General features: G+C 41.9%; 1 protein-coding gene across 1 annotated transcript in view; it reads left to right on the top strand.

Moving 5' to 3' along the window:
* Nucleotides 1–24,127, top strand: part of CPB2 (carboxypeptidase B2) — a 49,781-nt gene that overhangs the window by 16,348 nt on the left and 9,306 nt on the right. The window contains exons 4-8 of the mRNA XM_060637172.3: nucleotides 1,156–1,264; nucleotides 5,293–5,394; nucleotides 8,332–8,436; nucleotides 15,631–15,741; nucleotides 18,594–18,687. Of these exons, the coding sequence (XP_060493155.2) occupies nucleotides 1,156–1,264; nucleotides 5,293–5,394; nucleotides 8,332–8,436; nucleotides 15,631–15,741; nucleotides 18,594–18,687 (521 nt within the window). The remainder of the gene's footprint in view (nucleotides 1–1,155; nucleotides 1,265–5,292; nucleotides 5,395–8,331; nucleotides 8,437–15,630; nucleotides 15,742–18,593; nucleotides 18,688–24,127) is intronic.

Here is a 24,127-nt window from a genome sequence, read left to right as displayed (position 1 = left end):
CTGCTGAAGGCGATTCGGCTTCCTTCCTTGCTTCGCAAGGTCAGTGAACATTCCTGAACGTCTGGGCCAAACTAAACGTTGTATCAGAGGCAATTTCTGTCCAGACGCCACACCCCCTTCCTCTCGGATGCTCCTGTTCAACGTCTCCATACTATGTCCGCTGTTCAAGAGCCAGGATTCCACCTGCTACGCTAGCATTCCTGGAGGCCAAGCTCTCTCCCGCTTATCAATGGGCAGCCTTTGGATAAGACACTATGATGATTATTAGTAATATGTTATAGGTGTTTACCGCCTTCCTGGAACTGTGCTGAGCCCTTCTACACATTGCTTCATTTAGTTCTTATTTACCTCTGTAAGATAGATACTATCCTCATTAGGCAGATATGAAAAAACTGTTTCATACTCACAAAGGAATTTCTCAAGATCATAACACATAGAACATAACAGGGCAAAGAGTTGAACTCAGACTTCTCTGATGTCAAAGCCTTGGCTTTTATCCGCTGACCCCTCCAAAAAAGGGAATAACATTAAAGTGATAGCTAACTTTCAAACTGTTCATCCCAGGCGATGCAACAGCTTAATTCACTTAAAATGTTTGCCTAGTTAACGGTGTGGCAATTCTCAAGAGAATTAAACAAGCTGCCTTTCTGGTACCTTCTCTTTCCCTGTGCTTCTGTTTCTCTAGAGACTTGATCATCTTTGGCTATGCAGAACATCTGGTGTAGGTCAGTGGCTGTCACGATGAAAAACAAAAAGAAAAGGCTTTCTGCTTCTCCTTGGTCCTCAACTGAAAACAGAATAATACAATGTTAGTCTGGATTTAAGAAAGTTGTCCATTAACCTTAAAGACACTGACGAATCACAGTCAAGGAATGTTGGTAATGGTGAGGAAAGGGTGAGTTTGGGGGGGCCTTCAAAACACATCACACAGGAGCCACTTTCTCTCAGCTGTCATGTGGGTTCCACCAAGAAGGTCTGTGAATTTCAGCTTGCTACCGCGTGAGGGGTTATTGTTTGCACCTTGATGAAGTTTACCTTGTTAAATTTCTCAGTGAATTTTTTCCCCCATGCTCACCTGTTGCTGTACCCGCAGTGGGCCGTGGGAGAATCAGAGTCCTGTTTGGAAATCAGCTGTCCCTCTGTTTCGTCCCCCAGCATCCTGGTGGAAGAAGTGGCAGATCTTATTCAACAGCAGACTGCCAATGACACGGTCAGCCCCCGGACCTCTTCCTCGTACTACGAACAGTATCACTCGCTAAATGAAGTAAGCCATTACGTTGCTCTCCAAAATCACTATTTTAATTTAATTAGCATGGCCATTTCAACCATGGGATATTATTAAAAAACAGAATTAGTGGAAGAGAGTAAAAAAAAATTACGATTAGGTTGATTATACGGTGGTAACCTAGCCTCTTGTGGATATCTTCCCTGGGGAGGTTGCATTCTATTAGGACCCTGCCTGTAAGCAGGCTGTTTGTCCAGAGTTGAGAGTGTCTCTAACTGCTAGCAGTAACACTACACGCAAAGGAACAACAGGAAATAAATATAGGGCCTTTTTATTGACACTATCCCAAAGAAATTAACAGTCTAACTAATCATGTGTCTTTGGACTATTACCCTGATAGTATTCTTTTTTTTTTTTTTACCCTGATCGTATTCTTACTGAATAATTGCTACATTTTCTCTCACTGAATTAGAGGAATTTACTCACTCATACTCACTCATGGTAAATACATACGTTTTATTCCCCTTAGGAGGAATCTATTTAAATGAATAATGTTACTGATGATAATACCACTTGTATTTTTTTTAACGTTTATTTATTTTGAGACAGAGAGAGACAGAGCACGAACGGGGGAGGGGCAGAGAGAGAGGGAGACACAGAATCCGAAGCAGGCTCCAGACTCTGAGCTGTCAGCACAGAGCCCGACCAAGGGCTCGAACTCACGGACTGTGAGATCGTGACCTGAGCTGAAGTCGTATGCTTAACCGACTGAGCCACCCAGGCGCCGCTGTATTTTAATCTTTAAGAAGTTGATTTTTTTCCCTATCAGTACTTATAGGTTCCCATTTGCTACAGGGAACCTGAGAAAAATGCTGCTGTTCGGCTGTAACCTTTCATGTAACACTCTCAGAACCGTTTCCTCATATTGTTAATTGAAAGGGTAAACTCCTTAGAGGACTTTCTTTTTTATATAGTATGCTCCAAGTAATAAAAATCCCTTGATACCTTTTATTCCTTCATCGGAGTATGCTGCTGTATTGCCTAATGTTAAGTATTTTTATCATCTTTGGCTAGGTGCCCAGAAACTGTTAAGGACCATATCCATGTTTTTAAGACATCTAAGACTTAAGAAATACGAATCAATTTGCTATTTAATCTTCAAAAGCATCTGTTCCTTTCCAGTTAGTTAAACCGGAACTCGGTCGGCTTCTAGAATCCATGTGCCTGACTGATTGATGGGGATCTTAAAATTGCATCCCCTCCTTTGTCTCTCCTCCCTTGTCTCTATTCCCCTGAGACGTCTCCCCTCCAGTGTCCCCAATCTGATGCCGGAGATCGAGACGCTCGGTGGGTGTGATTTACAAAATCACTGCTGTGCTGAATTCGATGGGAAGAGGGGAATGCCTGAAAAAAGTACTTTTAAATATTTTAAGAATATTTTTTCATGATTTTGTTCAAAAAGGTGACTTTTTCTTACCTTGTCTCCAGGAGAGAGTGGGAAGGACATGGGGCAGGGGTGGGGGGGAAGGACATGACTATTAGTCTGCCATAACAAAGTGCCCCAGACTGGGTAACTTGGACCACAGAAATGTATTCTCTCCCAGTTCTGGGGGCTGGAAGTGCACCATCAAGGTGACAGCAGGGGTGGTTTCTCCTGAGGTGTCTCTCCTTGACTTGTAGACGGTTGCCTTCGCAGTGTGTCCTCACATGCCCTTCTCTCTGTGTGCACATCCCTGGTTTCCCTCCGTATGTTTATGTCCTGATCTCCACTTCTTATGAGGACACCGGGCAGGGTGGGTGAGGGCCGACACCAGCAGCCTTATTTTAACTTAATTACCTCTTTAACGGCCCTATCTCCAAATGTAGTCACTTTCTAAGGCGCTGGGGGTTACGGTTTCAGTGTATGAATTCGGAGGAGAACACAATTCAGTTCATAACAGTGACAATCCAGGAAACGTTGCAGACCTCTCCTCCCTCCCCCCCTCAATCCTTAGGGTTCATAGGATCCATGGCCATCTGGCCCTCAGGAAATTCCACCAAGTCCTTCCTTCGCCCTTGCCCTCGGCATTGATCTCTCCTTCAGCCCTCACCGCGAGGTCACCTGGTGGGCAGGAGAGTTCTTTTGTCATTGATTCCCACTAGGATCCACTGTAGGGAGAAAAACAAAGGGCCAAAAAATGCTTCTTCTCTCTCTCTTTTTTTTTAATGTTTATTTTTCAGAGAGAGAGAGAGAGAGAGAGAGCAGCAGAGGGGCAGAGAAAGAGGGAGACAGAGAATCCAAAGTAGGCTCCAGGCTCTGAGCTGTCAGCACAGAGCCCGACGCAGGGCTCGAACCCACGAACCTGCGAGATCATGACCCGATCCGAAGTCAGACGCTTAACCGACGGAGCCACCCAGGCGCCCCGGCCAAAAAATAACTTCTTAAGACAAATGGCAAAAGAAGAGAGTTATTCAAAGGGTGTTACCTTCACTAGCTCAGATTAGATTGTGAGATGAACAGTTTCCTGTAAAGCTGCCTTCACACAACACAGCCTCTCTGGTTGGAGGAAATGTACCGAACCATTAATACTGAAACACAAAATAGTTTCATGTAGTAGTTGTCTCAGATGCACTCGTGCCTTAGAAGAGTAGCATGGTAAACAGAGGCCCAGCGAGGAAATCTCTGACGGTTAGATGCCCAACACTGCAGGCACGGACAGCATTGGTATTTGGTGACAGGTGGGCCTTCGGAGAGCATCTTAATCCCCAGCACAGGACAACCACTTACCCTAGTTATGCTACTTCGAGAGGATCCACGGTGTTCCAGGTCCCGTCAACTTGAAATTACCTCTAGATAAGGTCCCAGAAATAAGGCCAAGGGTTGGTCACTCCCATTGCAGAAGGTATACAAATACAAGCATGGCCCCTGAGAAGTTGGTCTGCAAACATGACCGAGTTCCGTCATTCAAACCCTGATTTGAAGTGGACACTAGCCTAAAGTCAGGTCCGGGAGTTTTTGTCTCTTCCTTCCACTGTAATCTGGACAGAATCACAAACACCACTAGACTTGCAGCCAGGAGAAAGGTCCTGAATCAAACGAGAGACTATTTTTCCTGCAGATTGTCCTCACCCCTGCCTTCTATCATTTTACACATCTTGTTGTGAGGGCACAGATCTCTAGTGGGGAACAACGGCGATTTATCCTGTACAAAGACAGTGCCCAGGGCCTCTTTAGGTTACTGTTCTTAGGGACGCCTGGGTGGCTCATTCGGTTAGGTGTCTGACTTTGGCTCAGGTCATGATCTCACGGTTTGTGAGTTCAAGCCCCATGTCAGGCTCTGTACTGACAACTCAGCCTGGAGCTTTCTTCAGATTCTCTGTCTCCCTCTCTCTCTGTTCCTCTCTCTCTCTCTCTCTCAAAAATAAATAAAAATTAAAAAAAAATAAAAATGAATATTAAAAAAAATAACAAAAAGGTTCTGTATAAATGTGAACTCATGAATGAATGGGAAAGATTTCACACATGGAGGCAGGGATTCAATGTAATGAGCCTTTAAAAATCACTTTCAGGAGATACACTTTAAAGATTAACTTTTTCAGGGCGCCTGGGTGGCTCAGTTGGTTAAGTGTCTGACTTCAGCTCAGGTCATAATCTCATAGTTCGTGAGTTCCAGCCCCGAATCACATCATGTGCTGTCAGCTCAGAGCCTGGAGCTGCTTATGATTCTGGGTCCCCCTCTCTCTGCCCCTCCCCCACTCACCCTCTGTCTCTGTCTCTGTCTCTGTCTCTCTCTCAAAAATAAATAAATATTAAAAAAAATTTTAAGATTAACTTTTCCTACTTTGTGCTGTTTTTCAGTCCTTTTCTACTCTTTCTCTAACCCTTGATATCTTTCAAAACTTTAATTTTATCTATTTTCCGAAACAGCAGAAGAAACACCCTGCCCCAACTGTTTTTGTTCCTTATTCTTTCCTTATGCAAAGGTTTTAAAGGGATCACCTTGCCTTGATGAAATTGTCTCCTTCCTTGGGCCAGGAAAATGCTTTGAACTTGTTCTGCGACTGACTGCTGGTTTCTGCTTTGATAGATCTATTCTTGGATTGAAGTTATAACTGAAAACTATCCTGATATGGTTGAAAAAATCCACATTGGATCCTCATACGACAAGTACCCACTTTATGTTTTAAAGGTATGCTGTGGGGGCAGTCGCTGATCTATCCACTTTGGAGAATGTGTTACTTCTCCAATGGTGCTTGTTATAACTTGCATATTTTTCTTTGAGCTATGGAAATATTTGTATTATGGGTCTTCCTCGGTTTTAATATCCAGCTATTTGGGGATTAGTTATTACCCTTACATTTTTTCCTTTACTAATGCAGGATGGATGGGATAGTGAAAAGCCTATTTTCAGAATCCACTCTCTCTGTTTATGTGACATAGATAAGCCATTTATTTTTTTCTCCTTTTTTTAAATATAATTTATTATCAAGTTAGCGAGCATGCAGTGTATACAGTGTGCTCTTGGCTTCGGGAGTAGATTCCTGTGATTCATCGCTTACATACAATACCCAGTGCTCATCCCAACAAGTGCCCTCCTCAGTGCCCATCACCCATCTTCCCTGCCCTTCTGGCCCCCACCCCTTCCTGAGCTTCAGTGGCTACCTTCATAAAATAAGGGAGTCGTCTGGATTATTTTTCTCAAGTCTGTTATTTACTTACCACCACTACCACCAGCACCTCTGACTGCCTTACTTAGGAGGAAACAAATACAGAGGAATCTGTTGTTAGACAAACATTGAATTGACCCGGATGTAGTTTTTGGAACCAAAGAAACAGCTTAACAACCACACCAAGGGAAGGATAGGAACCAGGGCTATGTCGGGGGCCTGGGCAGTAGGACTAATGTGATAACTTCTGCTCCAATCGCTGTCCATTTGGTTATTTATTTTTAGTTGAATAAATTGGTCTTAGTAAAGGTCAGCGACTATGGCCACAGAAAGAATTTTTGAGAGCCATGAAATCATACTAATTCCTGCCTGTTAATTTCTAATTCTGCATTTCTTTTTTGTTTGTTTGTTTTAGCTGTTCCCCCTAACCCTTCCTCAAAAAATAATTAAAAAGAAGGTCTAGACAAAAAAATTAAGCATTAGGAAATTACATTGGATTTAATAACATTTAATTTACATAGAGTTTCCCACCATTACCTATCTAAATTGTGATAGGTGAGCGTCTTTGTCATCTCAAGTTAAGATTTTGAGTTGGGGTTTCTGGGTTTTCATCTGTTTTGGCAAGTACCTACAGTAGAGACTCAAGGCAGACATATGAAATGTTGGGTCCTCCTGGCAGCTGAGTTGGTCGATCCGATTGGATCCATGTAATTGTGGTATACACACCCATGACATTCGCTTTCAGACATGTTGTGTGTACTCTTTAGGACTTGTGTTTCTGGGTCCTAGATTTATATGTTGGAAGACCATGCTTCCCACATGCCTCAGTCCCAGTCTTACTTGACCAAGGGTGTGCACACACTGGAAGTCTTTGGGGTTCCTTCATCTTTCCAACATTGGGACTGGTACCAAGAGAGTTTGCTTGGCACAGTTAGAGAGTTGAGTCAGGTAACTAGTCCAGACAACCCAAGGTTTCCCTTTAAATTGAGTAGGTTAAATTTGCTAGAAAGTTCTCTTTGTACTATTTCTCTCTTTGCAGTCAATGCCATTGGACTTTCTCCCTTGCTTTCTTACTGGATTATCACTAGCTCCAGGTTAGTTAAGAACAAAGCCTCTTTGAGGGCTATAGACGGCAATAAAATTTTTTTTTAATTTTTTTAATGTTTATTTATTTTTGACAGAGAGACAGCAAGCCAGTGGGGAAGGGACAGAGAGATAGGGAGACACAGAATCCAAAGCAGGCTCCAGGCTCTGAGCTGTCAGCACAGAGCCCTATGCGGTGCTCGAACCCATGAACCATGAGATCACGACCTGAGCTGAAGTTCGATGCTTAACTCACTGAGCCACCCAGACCCCCCTGGCAATAAAAATGTAACTCTCTCCTTTTCTTGTTTTGAAATTTCAACTCCACATATTTGCTTAATCTTAATGACACTCTTCTCCCTTCCATACCCTAAAATTGCGTGGGGACTAAGTTTTAAAAGCAAATGAACCGTGATTCATTTTGTTTGGAGCTGTTTTTGGAATACTTCTGAAGACACCAAAGTCTATCACTGAGGGCAAATTGGGAGTTCTGATTCCAGAATTGGCAGCTTGCGTTAGCTCCCTATACCATGAATCAGAGCAAGGTCTCTGTCCCTCGACCTGGTGGTAATAATTTTGTGTGAACTTAGATGTATGCTTCTTTTTGTGTGAAATAGGAGAATAGTCTATATGTAAAAAGTATGCACCCTGGGGAAAGTGGTCAGGGAGTCCAAGTTTGTCTTTGGCATCACTGGCTTCCCTTTATCTTTAAAAAAGAATTTTTTTAACATGTATTTACTTTTGAGAGACAGAGAGAGACATAGCATGAGTGGGGGAGGGGCAGACAGAGGGGGAGACATAGAATCAGAATCCGAAGCAGGCTCCAGGCTCTGAGCTGTCTTCACAGAGACCGATGCAGGGCGCAAACTCATGAACCCTGAGATCATGACCTCGGCTGAAGTCAAAGTCAGAGGCTTAACTGACTGAGCCACCCAGGTACCCCATCACTGGCTTCCCTTTCCCCATCTTTCTTTGTACTAGTCTCCCACAGAAAGCTGCCCACCTTGTACACACCCCTTTACCCCATGGAAGTGTCAAGGTACAGCCTGAAATACTAGTGTTCTGGTCTTTATTTCTACCCTTCTGCCTTCCACCCTTTCTACCCTGTGGAATGACAAGTAATTGTGGAGGAACAAAGAGGACTTGAGATCAGAAGTCCTGACTGAAAACCTCAGTCCTGCCTCTCACCAGCTACGTGAACTTAACTAGTCTCTTTTAGTTACACCAGCTTTTAATGTCCCTTGAAAATCCTCAAAGGAATGCAGAGAACAATGTGTGTTTCATAGATTTGTTGAAAGAATTAAACGCGAGCACTACATAGATGGAAATTATTTTCCTGAAGTTTCTTGTTATTGTTGTTGGTTTTCCTTGGGCAGGTTTCTAGAAAAGAACAAACAGCCAAAAATGCCATATGGATTGACTGTGGAATCCATGCCAGAGAATGGATCTCTCCTGCTTTCTGCTTGTGGTTCATAGGCCATGTAAGTATTCACATTCTCTTACACTAGGGTTTCTCAATTCGTGGCCCAAGACGACCTGTGTCAGAATCCGCTGGGCTGTTTATGAAATGCATTTTCCCAGGTCACATCCTAGGATTCTTGCCTTCAACTCTCTGGTGGTGAGGTTTGGTAATCTACAAATTCCACAAGCTACCCAGGTGACTTTTGTGCATATTTTTAAGTTTGGGAACTGTAACTTCAAGCATTTAAATCACCCTAAAGATTGTCTACCTTTTTCTTCCTGTATTTCTGGCTAGGGCTAAACACTGGAAAATAATTAAGAATTATTTTGCAATTGTAGTATGTTTACTAAGTAGAAGAAAGAACTAAAGCAATTACCTAAATTGAGTCCCAATTAATTTCTTACTCTTCTGATTTGAATAATCCAGACATCTTTGCTGTATTCTGCCCTTGGAAATTGAACATGAAGTACAACATTACAGAGCAGATCCTATTTTTCTCATATGTTATAATGGGAGATTTTGTCCCTGAAGGAGGCCTTGGCAGCAAAAAAACCATATATAAGACAAAGAGTATGGCATAAAACCAAAAATTATAATGGCTATAAAGCTGTATAATAAATGAATACAGTAAAAATTATGCTTCAGCTCCCATAAAATGGGCATAAATGTTCTCTATATTGATTTATACAAAGAGCCGTTACCACTGGAAAACTAACTTAAAATATGTGTCCTTCTGCTAATGGTGATTGTCTCTGTATTCACAGGGATACAGCCACACAACATAGATTTGTTTAAAAAAAAAATCAAAAGATAGTCACTTCCATTGATCTGTCTTAACCCATGACGTACATCAAAAGTGAAAATATTTCTGCCTCCACTGGGTCTTGTCAGATACAACACCTCTACCTCTCTTCCTTTGCCTCACCATCTGCTCTTACCCTCTGATGGGAGCTGCAGCCTCCCTGAGCCTTCTGGAAAGTTCCCGGCCACCACTGGTACCGCCCTGACCAAATGAAGATAGTTCTCAATGGACTAGATCGTTAACACAGCTCAGCCATTTAGTGATCCTTCCTCAACTTGGGTGGTTTATTCCTTTTAGGTAATGAATGAAGCAGCAGTTAGTGGAGGAAGAAACGTGCAAAGCAAGCAGGAAAGCACGCTTCTTTTCCTTCCATCACTGAACCTGGAAAGGACCAGAAAGAAAGGCTAATTCATATTAGTGAAGCTGTCCCTACTTGTCATCCCTCCCCGATTGACATCTCTTGTCTCCTATTACACATGCTCTCCTCCACCCACCCCCAATTGCTGAATCTTTGTAAGATTAAAGTATTTATTCCACAAATATTTATAAACTGCCTATGAGGTTCCAGACTCTGGAGATACCATGGGAAATAAGATACGGCTCCAAAACCTTACAGTCAAGTATTTTGTCCCGACAAACATGAGGCTGATTTTTGTAGCCCAAGGCAACACAGTTCAATAAACTCTTGTTAATGGACATTTAAGAAGCTGCATCCTTGCCTGCCTAAAACTAATGTAGATCATCTGCCCTTCGTAATGATTCTAACAACCGTAGAAGGAAAAATGAAATCCTTAGCTTTCAGATTTTTGTGGTGGCAGATTTTTATACTTAAAAAGTAAAGAACTCAAAGACAAAGGGAAGTCTTAGCTTTTAAGTCTCTATAAAGAAAACCTACACCGTTCCTTTCTTCTCGTACGACTACCACATGCACAACACTTCTGACACCAGATGCATGGGGACTTTCTCCATCCCAAGCAATTCTGTGACACCAGCTGGGTGTCCGACAATGTAACTCACTTCTGACACTGTCTGCCTGGAGACTGAGTCAGATGCCACAGGGTGAGGGCTCAGCCGCCACCCCCCCCCCCCCTTCACCCTTCAGATGCCAGTTGAAAGTCCAGGCTGTTATCCGTGCTTCTGACTGATCAGCTCTAAGTCAAAGGTTCCCACCACCTCCTCCCTAGGTTTGCTTCATTTGGCTAGAGTAGCTGAGGGAACTCAGAGGAACAGGTTACTTCTTGTTTGCCAGTTTATTATAGAAGGATGTCATAAAAGATACAGATGAACACCTAGGTAGAAGAGATGCATAAGATAAGGTCTGTGGGAAGGGGCATGGAGCTTCCCGGCCCTCTCCAGATGAACCCCTCTCCTAGCACTTTCCACGTGTTCACCAGCCCCAAAGCTCCCTGAACCCCTTATCTTTGGGGTTTTTATAGAGGCTTCACCTTGTAGGCATGAGAGATCATTAACTCAATTTCTAATCCCACTCCCCTTCCTGGAGGATATGGTTGGGGCTGGAACCTCCAAGTTCCTAATCATGGCTTGGTCTTTCTGTTGATGAGGCTCCTGCTGGGAGCCCTCCAAGAATCACCTCATGAGAACAAAAGACGCTGCTATCACCCAGGAAATTTCAAGGGATTTCAAAGCTCTGTGTCAGGAACTGAGGTCAAGGACCAAATACTAGAACAAAAGATGCCTTCATTGCTCTTATCATTCAGGGCATTACAAGGTCTGTGCCAGGAGCCAGAGTGGGTGTGGGGCAGAGACCAACACACAAACACACACACACACACACACACACACACACGTGTATATATATATATATATATATATATATATATATATATATCGTACTCTCTTACTCTTTTCTCTAACTCAGTGTGGTGCAGTCTCAGCTTAGGAGAAACCCATTACTCTACACTTTGGGGAGCCTGAGGCCAGTCATTTCTTTCTATGCCTCTCATTCATCCTCTAGAGACCAATTTTAGATCCCTTCCACTTCTGCAAAGGCAGGGCCAAGGCTAGCTCGGGCATGACAAGCACCCGCCTGGCCCATCATAGGAGCCCAAGGAACACGTATGGGGCATCGCACCTTGCTTAGCATTTTGTCTGCCAGCTGGCTTTTCTCAGTGCTAGCCTCCCTGTGAACCTCTGCCCAGGAGAATGCTCACGTAGCTGCACACAAAGTGGGCACCCTGCAACCTTATGGCCTCCGCAGATTTCCTTCTGCTTCCCCTTACCTTAGCTGACACGTGACTTGTGAAGGGCACTGCTTCATAGAAGCTCCATCAAGGAGACAGCCTGCTCTTTCTTTCATATCTCCATGTGCCAAGGGACCAGAGGAGTGGATCGACATTCTCCTGTCCTGCTACAGGTGTCCCCTGCTTTCCTAAAGTTCGCATTATGCCATTCACTTTTATGAAAGACCTGCATTAGGATGGTGATGGCTTTTTTCATAAAAGCAAAAACTCTCCTTCTTGCAGTAAGCAAAAACAGGTGCTGATGTAAAAGTGCTGGGAAAGTAGGGGATACTCTTCACTTTATCCCATTTTGGCTTATGGAAAGATTTCAGAGTCACCCTCTGCTTTCAGACAGCGGGGAAATCATCTGCAGTCACTGCCTTTTCCCCTGAATTCGCGATCTGATCTGATGGAACCACTCTTGAGTTTTCTTTTTACTGTCATCTAATGGCCTCCAGATAACTCCCTGGAACCTGGCTCACAATTCTTTATTCCTCTCCGATTCTTACTGTCCTTCTGAGTGAATTTAAAGTCCATGTGCGAGATCTAGCTAGTGAATAATCTCAGAAACTTGAACTCGACATCACTAAACCTAATCTCAACTCTGTGTCAGTAAACTTCTCCCATGGCTTTCCTCGGATCTCAAAACTAATTCTCTCCCTGACCTTTAGATCCAAAATATGGCTGAGGACAGTGGCCAGGAAGGATAGGAGGAGCCACTTAACAATCTGACTTCTTAATTTCCAATCCTTCTGTTTCTGTCATTCCTCACACCTGCCCACCACCCATTCACCCGTATCCTGAATGTCTTGTCCCCTCAATCTGCTCTTCAGGAATTCTAACACCAAACACCTGAAAAATTAACTCTCCTTCTTCTGAGCCACCTTGTACCTCCTGAAATTATTATCGTACTTATAGCATTGAATTCTTGCTGTTTCCTTTCCAACCTAACAGTTTTATCAGCTTGTTAAGGACAAAGATAATCTCTAAAGTCAGTGTTTGTTGTTGTTACAGTAAAACTCAGTATATTGTTTGGTCCACAGAATCAGCACTCAACATCTCTTGTACCATTTAAAATTTAAATTAATGCTTCAGCTTTAGGCTGAAATACAGCTCTCGGGTTCAGAGAGTACCTACCATTGTGCTAAATACTTGGTTGCCATTGCAGAAAAACTGGGACTTAAGCTCTTTGCTGTATTTCTACTGGTAGCAGGAGTAACAGTTTATTTTTAAATCTTCCATTCATAGGGGCTCCCGGGTGGCTCAGTCGGTTAAGTGTCCAACTCTTGATTTCCACTTGGGTTGTGATCCCAGGGTCATGGGAATGAGACCCACATCAGGCTCCAGGCTGAGCGTGCAGCCTGCTTGGGATTCTCTCTCTCTCCCTCTGCCCCTCTCCCCCTGCTCTTGCTCTCTCTCTCTAAAATAAAAAAAAAAATTAAGAAAATCTTCCATTCATAGCATCTTATATGCATTTTTGGACTAATTTATTCTGTCAAGTGGCTATTGGTGAATTTTTTGGCAGGTGTTGTTGTTGTTGGGGACCATAATAAGGACAAAACTTTGGTGTACCTCAGGAAAAAAGAAGTGAGTAATTATCTGCCAGAGGTCAAGCTAATAGGCATCAGTCAAGCCTTTATTTCCCACCCCTAATCTCTCATTCTTGTGCTGTCCTCTGGTACCCTCTTTCTTCTTGTCTTGTTTTTATACCAGGACAGTGAGTTCAACTTTGCTACTTATCTTGTTGGTAAACCATCCTTTTGACAAATATTTATTTGTTGTCTTTTGTGTGTGTTTTGTCTTCAGCCACCTACCTCATTAAGAGTGATTCATTCGCTAAATATAAAACCATGACTGTATATATCTTTATAAAATACCATGAAAACTCACTGGAGAGCCCCAGGATACGCAAATCACAAATTGATAATAAATTATTAGATGAATAAATACGTTACACTCGGTTGAAGTGTTATTTTAAAACATCATGTCTTTAAACACAGTTGATCTATTAAGTCATGTTACAAGGCTTATAGAAATCTAGAGGTTAAATTACTTCAGTGATATGATTATATGCCTAGATTGTATGCTTTTGACATATAAATAACTGGGTAGATGTCAAATCTGAAAATATCTTAATGAGTATAACATCATTTACAAGGTTAAGTGAGAATATTTCTTAGATTTCTCTGTATCTATGGAACTCTGCCCTTAATTCACACAATGCCTAGAAAAGAACACAGGTTTGCCCAATACCAGGTACAACCCAGCCTCACCCTTTAGCCAATCAGGAAAATATCCAAAGTCCTGAGGGTGCTCTAACCTTACCTAGCCGATCCATTCAGCTCACCCTCCCGTTAGGGTTCACTTCTCCTTTTATGGGTAGGCATTGAGAAGTCCCCTTAATGCCCAGTTTCCCTCTGTCTTTCCTTTTTCTACACCTCTCCCCCGAGGTCCTGGTTTCGTCCTGCTGCTACTCTTCAGATCACCAATTCCCATTTATTCTGCACCCTCATCTTCTTTAAATGCACCCAAGCAAGCCTACCACTAGTCCAGATGGCACCTTTGTGAAAGGTCAAAAAAGGCATCCTTTGCTGGAACGAGTAGCTATCCACATGCAAAAGAATGAACTTGGACCCCTACCTCATACCAAGTGCAAATATTAACTCAAAATGGGTCAGAGACCTAAATTTAAAAGGCAAAATTACAAAATTCTTAGAAGAAAACATAGAAGTAGTCAATCTTTGTGCCTTTTGGCGATTATTCATTAGATATGACACCAAAAGCATAAACAACAAAGGACAAAAGAGATAAAAAGGGCTGTACCAAAATCAAAAACCTTTGTGCTTTTCAAAGAATGTCATCAAGAAAGTGCAAAGACAACCCATATAACCGAGGGAAATTTTTGCAAATCACATATATGATAAGGGACTTGTATCCAAAATATATAAAGAATGTTTACAAATAAACAATAAAATGACATATAGTCCAATTTAAAATTGGGCAAAATATCTGAAAAGATAACTCGCCATATACAAATGGCCAGTAAGCATATGAGAAGGTATTCAACATCATCAGTCACTAGAGAAATGCAAATTACAACCACAAGGACATATCACTTCCGACCCACCAGGATGGCTAAAGTTCAAAAAGGATAATCACAAGTGTTGGTAAGGCTGTGGAAAAATTAGAACCCTCATTCATTGCTGTTGGGATCGTAAAACAGTGCAGCCACTATTTTACAGTTGGGCAGTTCCTTGAAAGGTTAGGCATTGAATTAGCATGTGACCTAGCAATTCCACTAGTACGTACACACCCAAGAGAAGCTGACACATTTGTTTCCAGATGTTCATGCATCATTATTCATAATAGTCAAAAAGTGTGCCCATCGACCTCTGAGTAGATAAAATAATGTGGAATATCCTTATAATGGGACATCATTCAGCAGTGAAGAGGAATGGAATACTGACTCATGCTACAAAATGGACAAATCTTGCAAGCATTATGCCAAGTGACAGAAGCCAGACACAAAGGCCATGCATTTGATGATTCCATTTATATGAAATACCTAGAATGGGTAAATCCACAGAGATAGGAAGTTGATTAGTGATTGTCAAAGGGGGAGTATTAGGTTCTGACAGATGATCCATATTAGCTCTGGAGCTTTTTGTCCAATAAGCAGGACTCCAAACAGAATGGGTAAGTGAGGGTTTGAATGCGTGTTTCATAGATTTGTTGAAAGAATTAAAATGAACATTTTGACTCCCCAAGTTATAAGGACAAAGTAGAAACTATGTAGTCATATCTGGGCATAAGACAAAGTTAGTTTAAACTCTGATTGATATATGGATTATTGAAAAAGGAATGGAATTACATCTAAGGTAGAATTCTATGTTTCTTGAAGAAGAAAATTTTAGAAAATATACGGTGCTATTTTCTGCCTCCAATAAATAAGAGGACCATTTGTCCCCTATCCAAGGCATTCGCCACCATTTGGCAGTCTAGTGCCCTGAGTTCAGACTTGTCAAGGAATTAATATTCTTCCTGAAAGTTAAAGATGCAAATCTAAACATACGAAATGATGTTTTAAAAAAATATAATGCATAAAGGAAACAGACAAAGTTTAGAAGGACTTAAGAGAGATGTTATTAAACATACTTGGTTTAATTTGTAGGTAACTCACTTCTATGGGAAAGAAACCCTATACACCAGTCTTCTGACACAAATGGATTTCTATGTGATGCCGGTAGTTAATGTGGATGGTTATGACTTCACATGGAAAAAGGTAGGTAAAGGCAAAGAAAACAAAACACGCCCTAGTTGGAGATAAAGGATGCACCGATCGAATTATTCATAGAATCCTGGATCTTGGCACAATGGTTTTATTTAAGATATAAATATCTTTAAATTCTTATTATGGACAACTTCAAACATATGAGTGGGAATAATTGTATAGTAAATTCCTCTGTACCTACCACACAACTTCGTCAATAATCAGCTCATGGCCAATATTTTCTTGTCTATATCCCCAACCCAATTCTACCTTATTCATATTATTTTGAAACAAAACTCAGATACCATATGATTTCAGCAAAAATATTTCAGGATGCATCTCTAAAATAGGTCTTAAAAAAAACACAGTACAATTGTACCTAAAAATTAACAATACTGAATATCAGAAAATGTCCAATCAAATTTAAATTTGCAATTGTTTCATAACTTTTTTAGAAAAATTTTCTTTGATTCAGGATCCAGTTAAGGCCAATATATTGTGATTGGTTTAGGTATATTTTAATTCTATTTTAATCCATAGATTCTCTCTCCATCTCTCTGTCTCTCTCTCTCTCTTTCTCAAATTTTTCTTTGCAATTTATTCATTGAAGACAAGGTTTCACATTGTCTGGATTTGCTAATTGCATGGACGTGTTGCAATTTAACATTCCTCTGTCCTCTGCATTTTCTAAAATTTGAAATTTGGATAGTAGGGGATAAACCAGATTCAGATTTGACTTTTTTGGCAGGACTATTTCATAGTGATTCTGTGTTCTGCATAATGTCTGGTTGTATCTCCTTTTGTGACATTAGCTACAACAATGCACAATGCCTAGATCCATCCATTCTTACTAGGAATCATTTGAAGAGCATTTTGACTCATAAAATCATAAATTGCAAGATTGAGAGAAGCATTTTAACTGCACTTACATTGTGACAGAATCACATTCTAACTGATACGTGAATTTAAACCTTAGGACCCTTTAATTCAGTCGTGAACATCTAATATGCGTGAGTTTCCTAGTCAATCTCATCTATACTGGAAACCATTATCAATGGTGTTTCTAGCCCATCAACATGATTCAGGAAAATTACTCAAGCAATGGAAGTGCAGTCCTTTCTAATTTAATGAGAAGCACATCAAAGCATATTTGAGCATATATAAGCTCAGAAAAGCCTCCTGAGCCGCACATGTAAACACTAAGGGGAATGAAAATAATCAGAGTGATTGGAAACATACAGGATTGGACAAAAATTGTTTCGTGGAAGAGGAAGAGGTAATTTTTGCAGAAGAAATGCCTGGAAATGGTGAAGGAGATTGATTGAGAAAGTTATCGCAAGTGAAAGGAACACTGAATAAAAGCTTGTAGGGAGGACTGGGCAAATCCTGAGCTAAGTAAATGAGAAATCCCTAGAACAGTACCTAACAAATTTGTGTCCAATAAACGATCACAGTCATAGATTGATGTTATGATAGACTTGTTCCTTTACTTGAATCACAGTAGAATTAGGCCATCCTTAGCTATTCCTACCCTCCCACTGTCTTTGTGTCTTAAAACTGCCAGTTAGTCCCTGCAGTGTGAGAACCTAATTTCTCCAGGGTAATTCTTGCTACTAAACCATAAGCCCCCCGCTGGAAGCGGACCGGGAAGCTGGGCAGAGGGTTGATGACAGCGGGGTAAATTTGCCACGTCATCTCAACTACAGGTTTAAACAAAGTCTGTGCAACTGTGTACATGATCAAATTTCTCAGTTTGTCCCCAAGAACCCAATGGGGCAATTCGCTTTGTGTTCACACACCAGGATCGAATCGGTACAATCAAAGGAACCATCAGGTTAGAAGTGTCTTCACATCTCCCCCTCCTGACACTTTTAAATGAGAGAGTTTAATTCAATCTAAAGAGAGCATTGAGGGGTGCCTGGGTAGCTCAGTCAGTTGGGCATCCTACTCTTGATGTGGGCTCAGGTGATGATCTTACAGTTTGTGTGATTGAGCCGCACATCGGGCTCCTCACTGACAGTGCAGAGCCTGCTTGGGATTCTCTCTCTCCCTCTTTCTCTGCTCCTGCGCTCCCTCTCTCTCTCTCTCTCTCTCTCTCTCATACACACACACACACACACACACACACACACACACACAGAGTCTCTCTCTCAACATAAATAAACTTTATTTTAAAAAGAAATATAGGGGCGCCTGGGTGGCTTGGTCGGTTAAGCATCCGACTTCGGCTCAGGTCATGATCTCACGGTCCGTGAATTCGAGCCCCGCGTCGGGCTCTGTGCAGACAGCTCAGAGCCTGGAGCCTGTTTCAGATTCTGTGTCTTCCTCTCTCTCTGCCCCTCCCCTGTTCATGCTCTGTCTCTCTCTGTCTCAAAAATAAATAAACGTTAAAAAAAATTTTTTTAAATAAAAAGAAATATAAAGATAAAAATTAAGTATAAATATGAAAAAAATAAAGAGAGCATTGAGACTCATGAGTCATCATTTTCATTCTCGTTGAAACACCAAGTTATTTTCCTTTTCTCAGAAGAAATTAAAATGGAAGCAAACAAGATTTAAAGAGAACCAGTAACCAGCCTTGCAAGCAGCCTTGCAAAGCCAAATGAAATTTCTGTTGGTATGGGTCAAAATTGATTAAATATCCCCATTTCATCTGGTTCACACTGAAATAGCTTTGAGAGAACATGGTGGAGACCTGGATAGAGAGAGGGCTGTGCGAAAGGAACGCTGTGAGGACAGTGGCAGAGCAGAGTGATGGGTTTGCAGGACAGACACACAACTCTGGTCACTTAGGCTTTAGAAGTTGTGTCTTTGCTTGAACTGCAAACATGGCCATCCTGGTTATCAGTATTTTGTTTGTTTAGAATCGAATGTGGAGAAAGAACCGGTCTTTTCATGAAAATAATCGTTGCATCGGAACAGACCTGAACAGGAACTTTGCTTCCAAACACTGGTGTGGTAGGTCGTTTGCTTTATTTCTAGCAATGTTCATTCATCTGAAAGGGGATATTCACAGAGAAAGGCCTATTAATTCAGAGTAATTACAGGGGAGGCCTATCTAAATCAGGAAATAATTCAAATAGGCTTTTTAGTTAAATGCAGTGCTGAAAATGTGCATAATTCACCTTAACCCCTCCGCCCTTCCATTTCGTCTTTAAAAAAAGGAATTTGGTGGGCATCTGGGTAGGTCAGTCAGTTGACTTTGGCTCAGGTCATGATCTCACGGTTCACGAGTTCAAGCCCCGCACTGGGCTCTGTGGTGACAGCTCAGAGCCTGGAGCCTGCTTCAGATTCTGTGTCTCCCTTTCTCTGTCCCTCCCCGACTTGTGCTCACTCACTCGCACTCTCGCTCTCTCCCCAAAATAAAAAAAATAAACATTAAAAGAAAAAGGAACTTAGGCCGGTTCCTTAAGGTCCCTTTTAGCTTCAAAATGCTAATATTCTACTTTTCTAGAATAATAATGAAGCGACTGTTAAAAGTCCTACTTTAAAGAAAAAATAACATTCATCATTAGAGTATCAAAGTCCAGGGTAGGGTGAGTAGCTCTCCATTTTAATTGCATAGGAAAGGGCTTACTTCCACAGCATTCAAAAACATTTTCTTTTGTTTTCACTATTTAATATTTTTATGAATACCATAAACTTATGTCTGGCATAGCGAGAGCCTATCATTTATTGATTTGAATGAGTCAAAGTACTCAGTGGATATTGATTTAGGCATTCAGGAACATTATCTGGGGGCACCTCGGTGGCTCAGTCAGTTCAGCATCTGACTCTTGATTTCAGCTCAGGTCATGATCCCAAGGGTGTGGGATAGAGCCCTGTGTCAGACGTGGAGCCTGCTTGGGACTGTCTCTGTCTCTCTCTCCCCCACCCTACCTCTCTCCCCTGCTCCCTTTCAATCTCTGTCTTTCTCTCAAAAAAAAAAAAAAACCCACAAAAAAACAAAAAAACAAAACAAGACAAAACAGAACATTGTCTGTTCTCAGGGAGGTAGGTGTTGGTTCACACCCCCGTTGTATTTCATAGTTACTACATTTAAGAAACAGCTACAGGGGTGCCTGGGTGGCTCAGTCGGTTAAGCGTCTGACTTCGGCTCAGGTCACGATCTCGCGGTCCATGAGTTCAAGCCCCGCGTTGGGCTCTGTGCTGACTGCTCAGAGCCTGGAGCCTGTTTAGGATTCTGTGTCTCCCTCTCTCTCTGACCCTCCCCCGTTCATGCTCTGTCTCTCTCTGTCTCAAAAATAAATAAACGTTAAAAAAAATTAAAAAAAAAAAAAGAAACAGCTACAGAACTAAACCTGATGATAACCTTGAGTCTAATCACCCCTTTGCCCTGCACAGTGCTGTGTACATGATTGTACATATTTCTTTTCAAAACAGAAGAGAAAATGTGTGATTTTGAACGTTTCATCATTCTCAGAGTGCATGTGAAAACCTCACCGCAGGGTAGTCCCCTTATTTCCGTATTTCCTTCCTTCTCTAGGCTAGAGACTCAGTGAGGGAAGGGACCACCCAGTGCAGTGCCTGGCACATGCGGGAGTCACAGAAATTAATTAAATGAATATAGGAATGACTTAGTTGTTGTAAGAGAGTTACAGATGTAGTAAGCAAGCAGAGGAAGGAGCAGTTAATCTCCCCTCAGACTCACTCCTTTTGTGATTAAGGGAACCACTCAGTGGTTTCTCTGTGAGAGCCGTTCTTAAGATTGTCCCATAAAAGTACCTACTGGGGCCCAAAGACTCTGCCACAGCAGTGATAATTGGGCAGGGGGTCAGAGAAGCAGCAGCGAATATACAATAGATCTGAATAGAGCTGTTAGTTACTAAGTGCAGAGCCATTTACATATGTCTCCCCCTAGGTTTCATTATCTGTGTATCCTGGATGGAGAATCCCAGACTCAGGAGGTTGAATCCCTTGCTCAAGACCACAGACCTAGGAAGTGACAGACCTGGGTTATGAAGCCAGGCTGACTGATCCCAAAGTTATCACGATTCTTCTATGTCTGAGAATCACTCTTCTGTTATAGGTTGCCTTCTGGAACTTCCTCTTTTATCTGGAAGTTCTTTTGGTGCTCTGTTTCACTTAATATTTTTTTACGGCGAAGCCATAAAAAATTTGAATAGCCAAGACGTCAAATATATTGTTACTGCCATCAAGAAGTACCAGAGGCCGCTCTGAGGCGTGGCACTTTATGATTACCCATCACAAGAGTTAGAAACAGAAACAGCAAGCAAATAAAAGCAAAAAAAGGGTCCAATGAGGCACTCAAACTCACGAACCCGGAGATCATGACCTGAGCCGAAGTCGGAAGCTTAACCAACTGAGCCACCCAGGTGGCCCCCACCACCTCAGTATGTCTTTAGTAGTATGTAAGCAAGCCAGTGAGACAGAACTAAATCTTCTCTCTTCCTTGTCCCTACAACTAGAACACGCCTTTATGATACTTTTTTTTAAGAATCTCAAAGAGCACCTTACTCTTTAATGAGAAACGACATATCAAGCCTGTTTATTTGTTTCATGTTCACTTCCCCCTTCCTCTAAATTAAAATTGTGTGTGTGTGTGTGTGTGTGTGTGTGTGTGTGTGTGCGTGTGTTGGAGTTGGGAATGGAGGTGAGTTGTCTTAAACCGATCAGGCTGCCGCTAACAAAATACCGCAAGCTGATGGCTCCAGCAAGGTAAGTTTATTTCTTGCAGATCTGAAGGCTGGAAGTCCAAGATCAAGGTGTCAGCAGGGTGGGTTTGCCCTGAGGCCTCTCTCCTTGGCTTGCAGATGGCCACCTTCTCACTGTGTCCTCACTTGACATTTTCTCTTTGTGCACGTCTCTGGTGTCTCTCTCTTTCCTTAAAAGGACACCAGCCACATTAGATCAGGGCCCCACCTTCATGACTTCCTTCAACTTTAATTACCTTCTTAAAGGCCATCTTTCCAAACATAGTACATTGTGGGTTACGGCTTGCATACGTGAATTTTGGGGAGACAGAATTCAGTCCATAACAGGTAGCATTTTGTGAGGACCTCTAGTCTCAAACTTCCTAAGATAGATCCCCTCATTTTCTAAGATGTTAAGTTAAACTGCAAAGTTTTGGTAGCTATGGTACGGTGGAAAATCCTTTCTTTCTTTCCCATGAGACCGTAGCGTTTTTTTAATCGCTTTTATGGCGCTAAAATACATATAACGTGAAATTTGTCATTTTAACCATTCAGCACATTGAAGCATTAAGTATATCCAGTCGGTGAAACCATCACCAGTATCCATTTCCAAAAGTTTTCTTCAGCCCAAACAGAAGCTCTGTGACCATTCAGCAATGTCTTCTCGTTTCCTACTCACTGCAGTCCCTGTAATGTCTGCTCTACTCTCTGTTCTACGAACTTTCCTGTACTAGATATCTTTTTATTCCAGGGTTCATAGATGAGATAATACTTAAGCTCGAAGGGATCTGGGAGACCAAGCGCTACAGATGAAGCACCTTCAGCTGAGCCAGATGCAATAGCTTGCCCAGATCGACATGTCTGTTTAGGAGCAAAGCAGTCCCGGACTCCAGGGTCCTGACTCCCCATGAATCTTTCTACCGAAATACTTGAAACCTCTAGAATGACAGTCACAGAATGAGAGTCTGAGGCTGCTCTGTCCACTGCAGTAGTCACTAGCCGCATGTGGCCCTTGAACACTTGAAATGTGGCTTGTCTGAATTGAGATGTGCAGTGAGTATAAAATACACACCAAATTTCAAAGACTTGGTGTGAAAAAAGGAGCCTAAAGTATGCCATGAACAATTTTTGTATTGATTGTGTTTGAAAGGATTGTACTTGGTACCTATTGGGTGAAATCAGTTGTATTATTAAAATAGGTTGTTGCTTTTGAAATACACAGTTACTTGAAAACCTAAATACGTAACTTGCCGTATGTTTCTACAGAACGGCTCTGGTCTGAAGATTCATGTTAGGGGACCACCTGTTCCTTTGTCTCTTTGATGTCCCCCTACTCCTAATGTAGACTCTCTACTCTCTAAAACTATATATCGGGGAAAAGGGCAGGAGTAATCAAAGGATATGAAACTATCAGAATGGTTGGTCTGATCACATTCTTGGTTAAAAATACAAATGGGGGAACCTGGGTGGCTCGGTCGGTTGAGTGTCTGACTCTTGATTTCAGCTCAGGTCATGATCCCAGGGTTGTGGGACTGACTCCTGTATTGGACTCCATGCTGAGAGTGGAGACTGCTTAGAGTTTCTCTCTCTCTCTCTCTCTCTCTCTCTCTCTCTCTCTCAAAAAACAAAAAACAACAACCAAAAAACCCATTAATACAAATGAAATACTTGGAAAGGCCTTGGATGTTTAGCCCATATTTTCTTGTGCCAAAAAGAATGTTTCACAAACATTAAGGTTGTCTCTGTTGCAAATAAAAGGCAGAAATCAGAGCAAACTTGAGGCAGGCAGGACCTGTAAGGATAATGGAGTAGACCATGGAACCCCAGGACAAGGGCAACGAGCTTCAGAAACAGCCTGGAACTGGGCCTGGGGGACTGCAGTGAGCTCTGTGAGTCCTTTCTCTCTCCATTCATCCCTGCAAAGCACAATGGGTTTTTGTTTTATTCCAATCCACATGATGATGATGGTGATGCTGGTGACCACGACGACGCGAGACAAAGACCATGAGGAGGAAAAGCAATCATTATTGAATCTTAGTATTTACAAGGCACCATGCAAAGCACCTCATATACATTGTACTGAATCCTCACGAAATCCATGTTAAATGTATAACTTTTCCATTTAGCAGATAGGAAAATCAAGGTTTAGACAGGTTTCAAACATTTCACCTAAGGCCATATAGCTATTAAATGGCAGCACCAAGCTTAGGATCAAGCTGTTGGGTGATTAACAATATGCCACTTAGCCTCTTATCGTAAAAGGTCCTTACTGCCAAGAATGTTCACTTTGCATCTCCTGAAACAGCAGTATTTCATTCATAGGGTTGCCAAGAGGAGTGAATAAGATACTGTGTGTAAATCTTAGAGTTCAGGTCAGCTGGTGTTTTCTTTGTTCTAGAGTGCCGCTGGACTGACTCTAGGATCTTCCACTTCGATACTAGGTTATCAGCGGAGGAATTCAGAGTGACAGAACACAAGTTAGGGACCTAGTTCAAGATTAATCAACTGTTCCTGGGCAGGAATAATGGTTGGGGTCAGAGGTGGCTCCCTGAGGCTCCACCCCTGTGAATTAAAGAAGAAAGGTGAAGGGGTAGGAGGCAGGCTACCATCCAAAGTGATGTATACTATAATTTCTCAAAAGGATGAATAAACATTACTCCAGCCCCGAACATTCCATCTTCTTTTATTTGCCAAACCTCCTTAGCAAGTTGCAAGTAGTACGAAAGGCAGACTTGTATAGTCTG

This window comes from Panthera onca, chromosome A1, assembly GCF_046562875.1.
Source record: "Panthera onca isolate mPanOnc1 chromosome A1, mPanOnc1 haplotype 2, whole genome shotgun sequence".
NCBI lineage: Eukaryota > Metazoa > Chordata > Mammalia > Carnivora > Felidae > Panthera > Panthera onca.
Note: the sequence above shows the minus strand (reverse complement) of the source record. Positions and strands in the feature narration are given on the sequence as shown.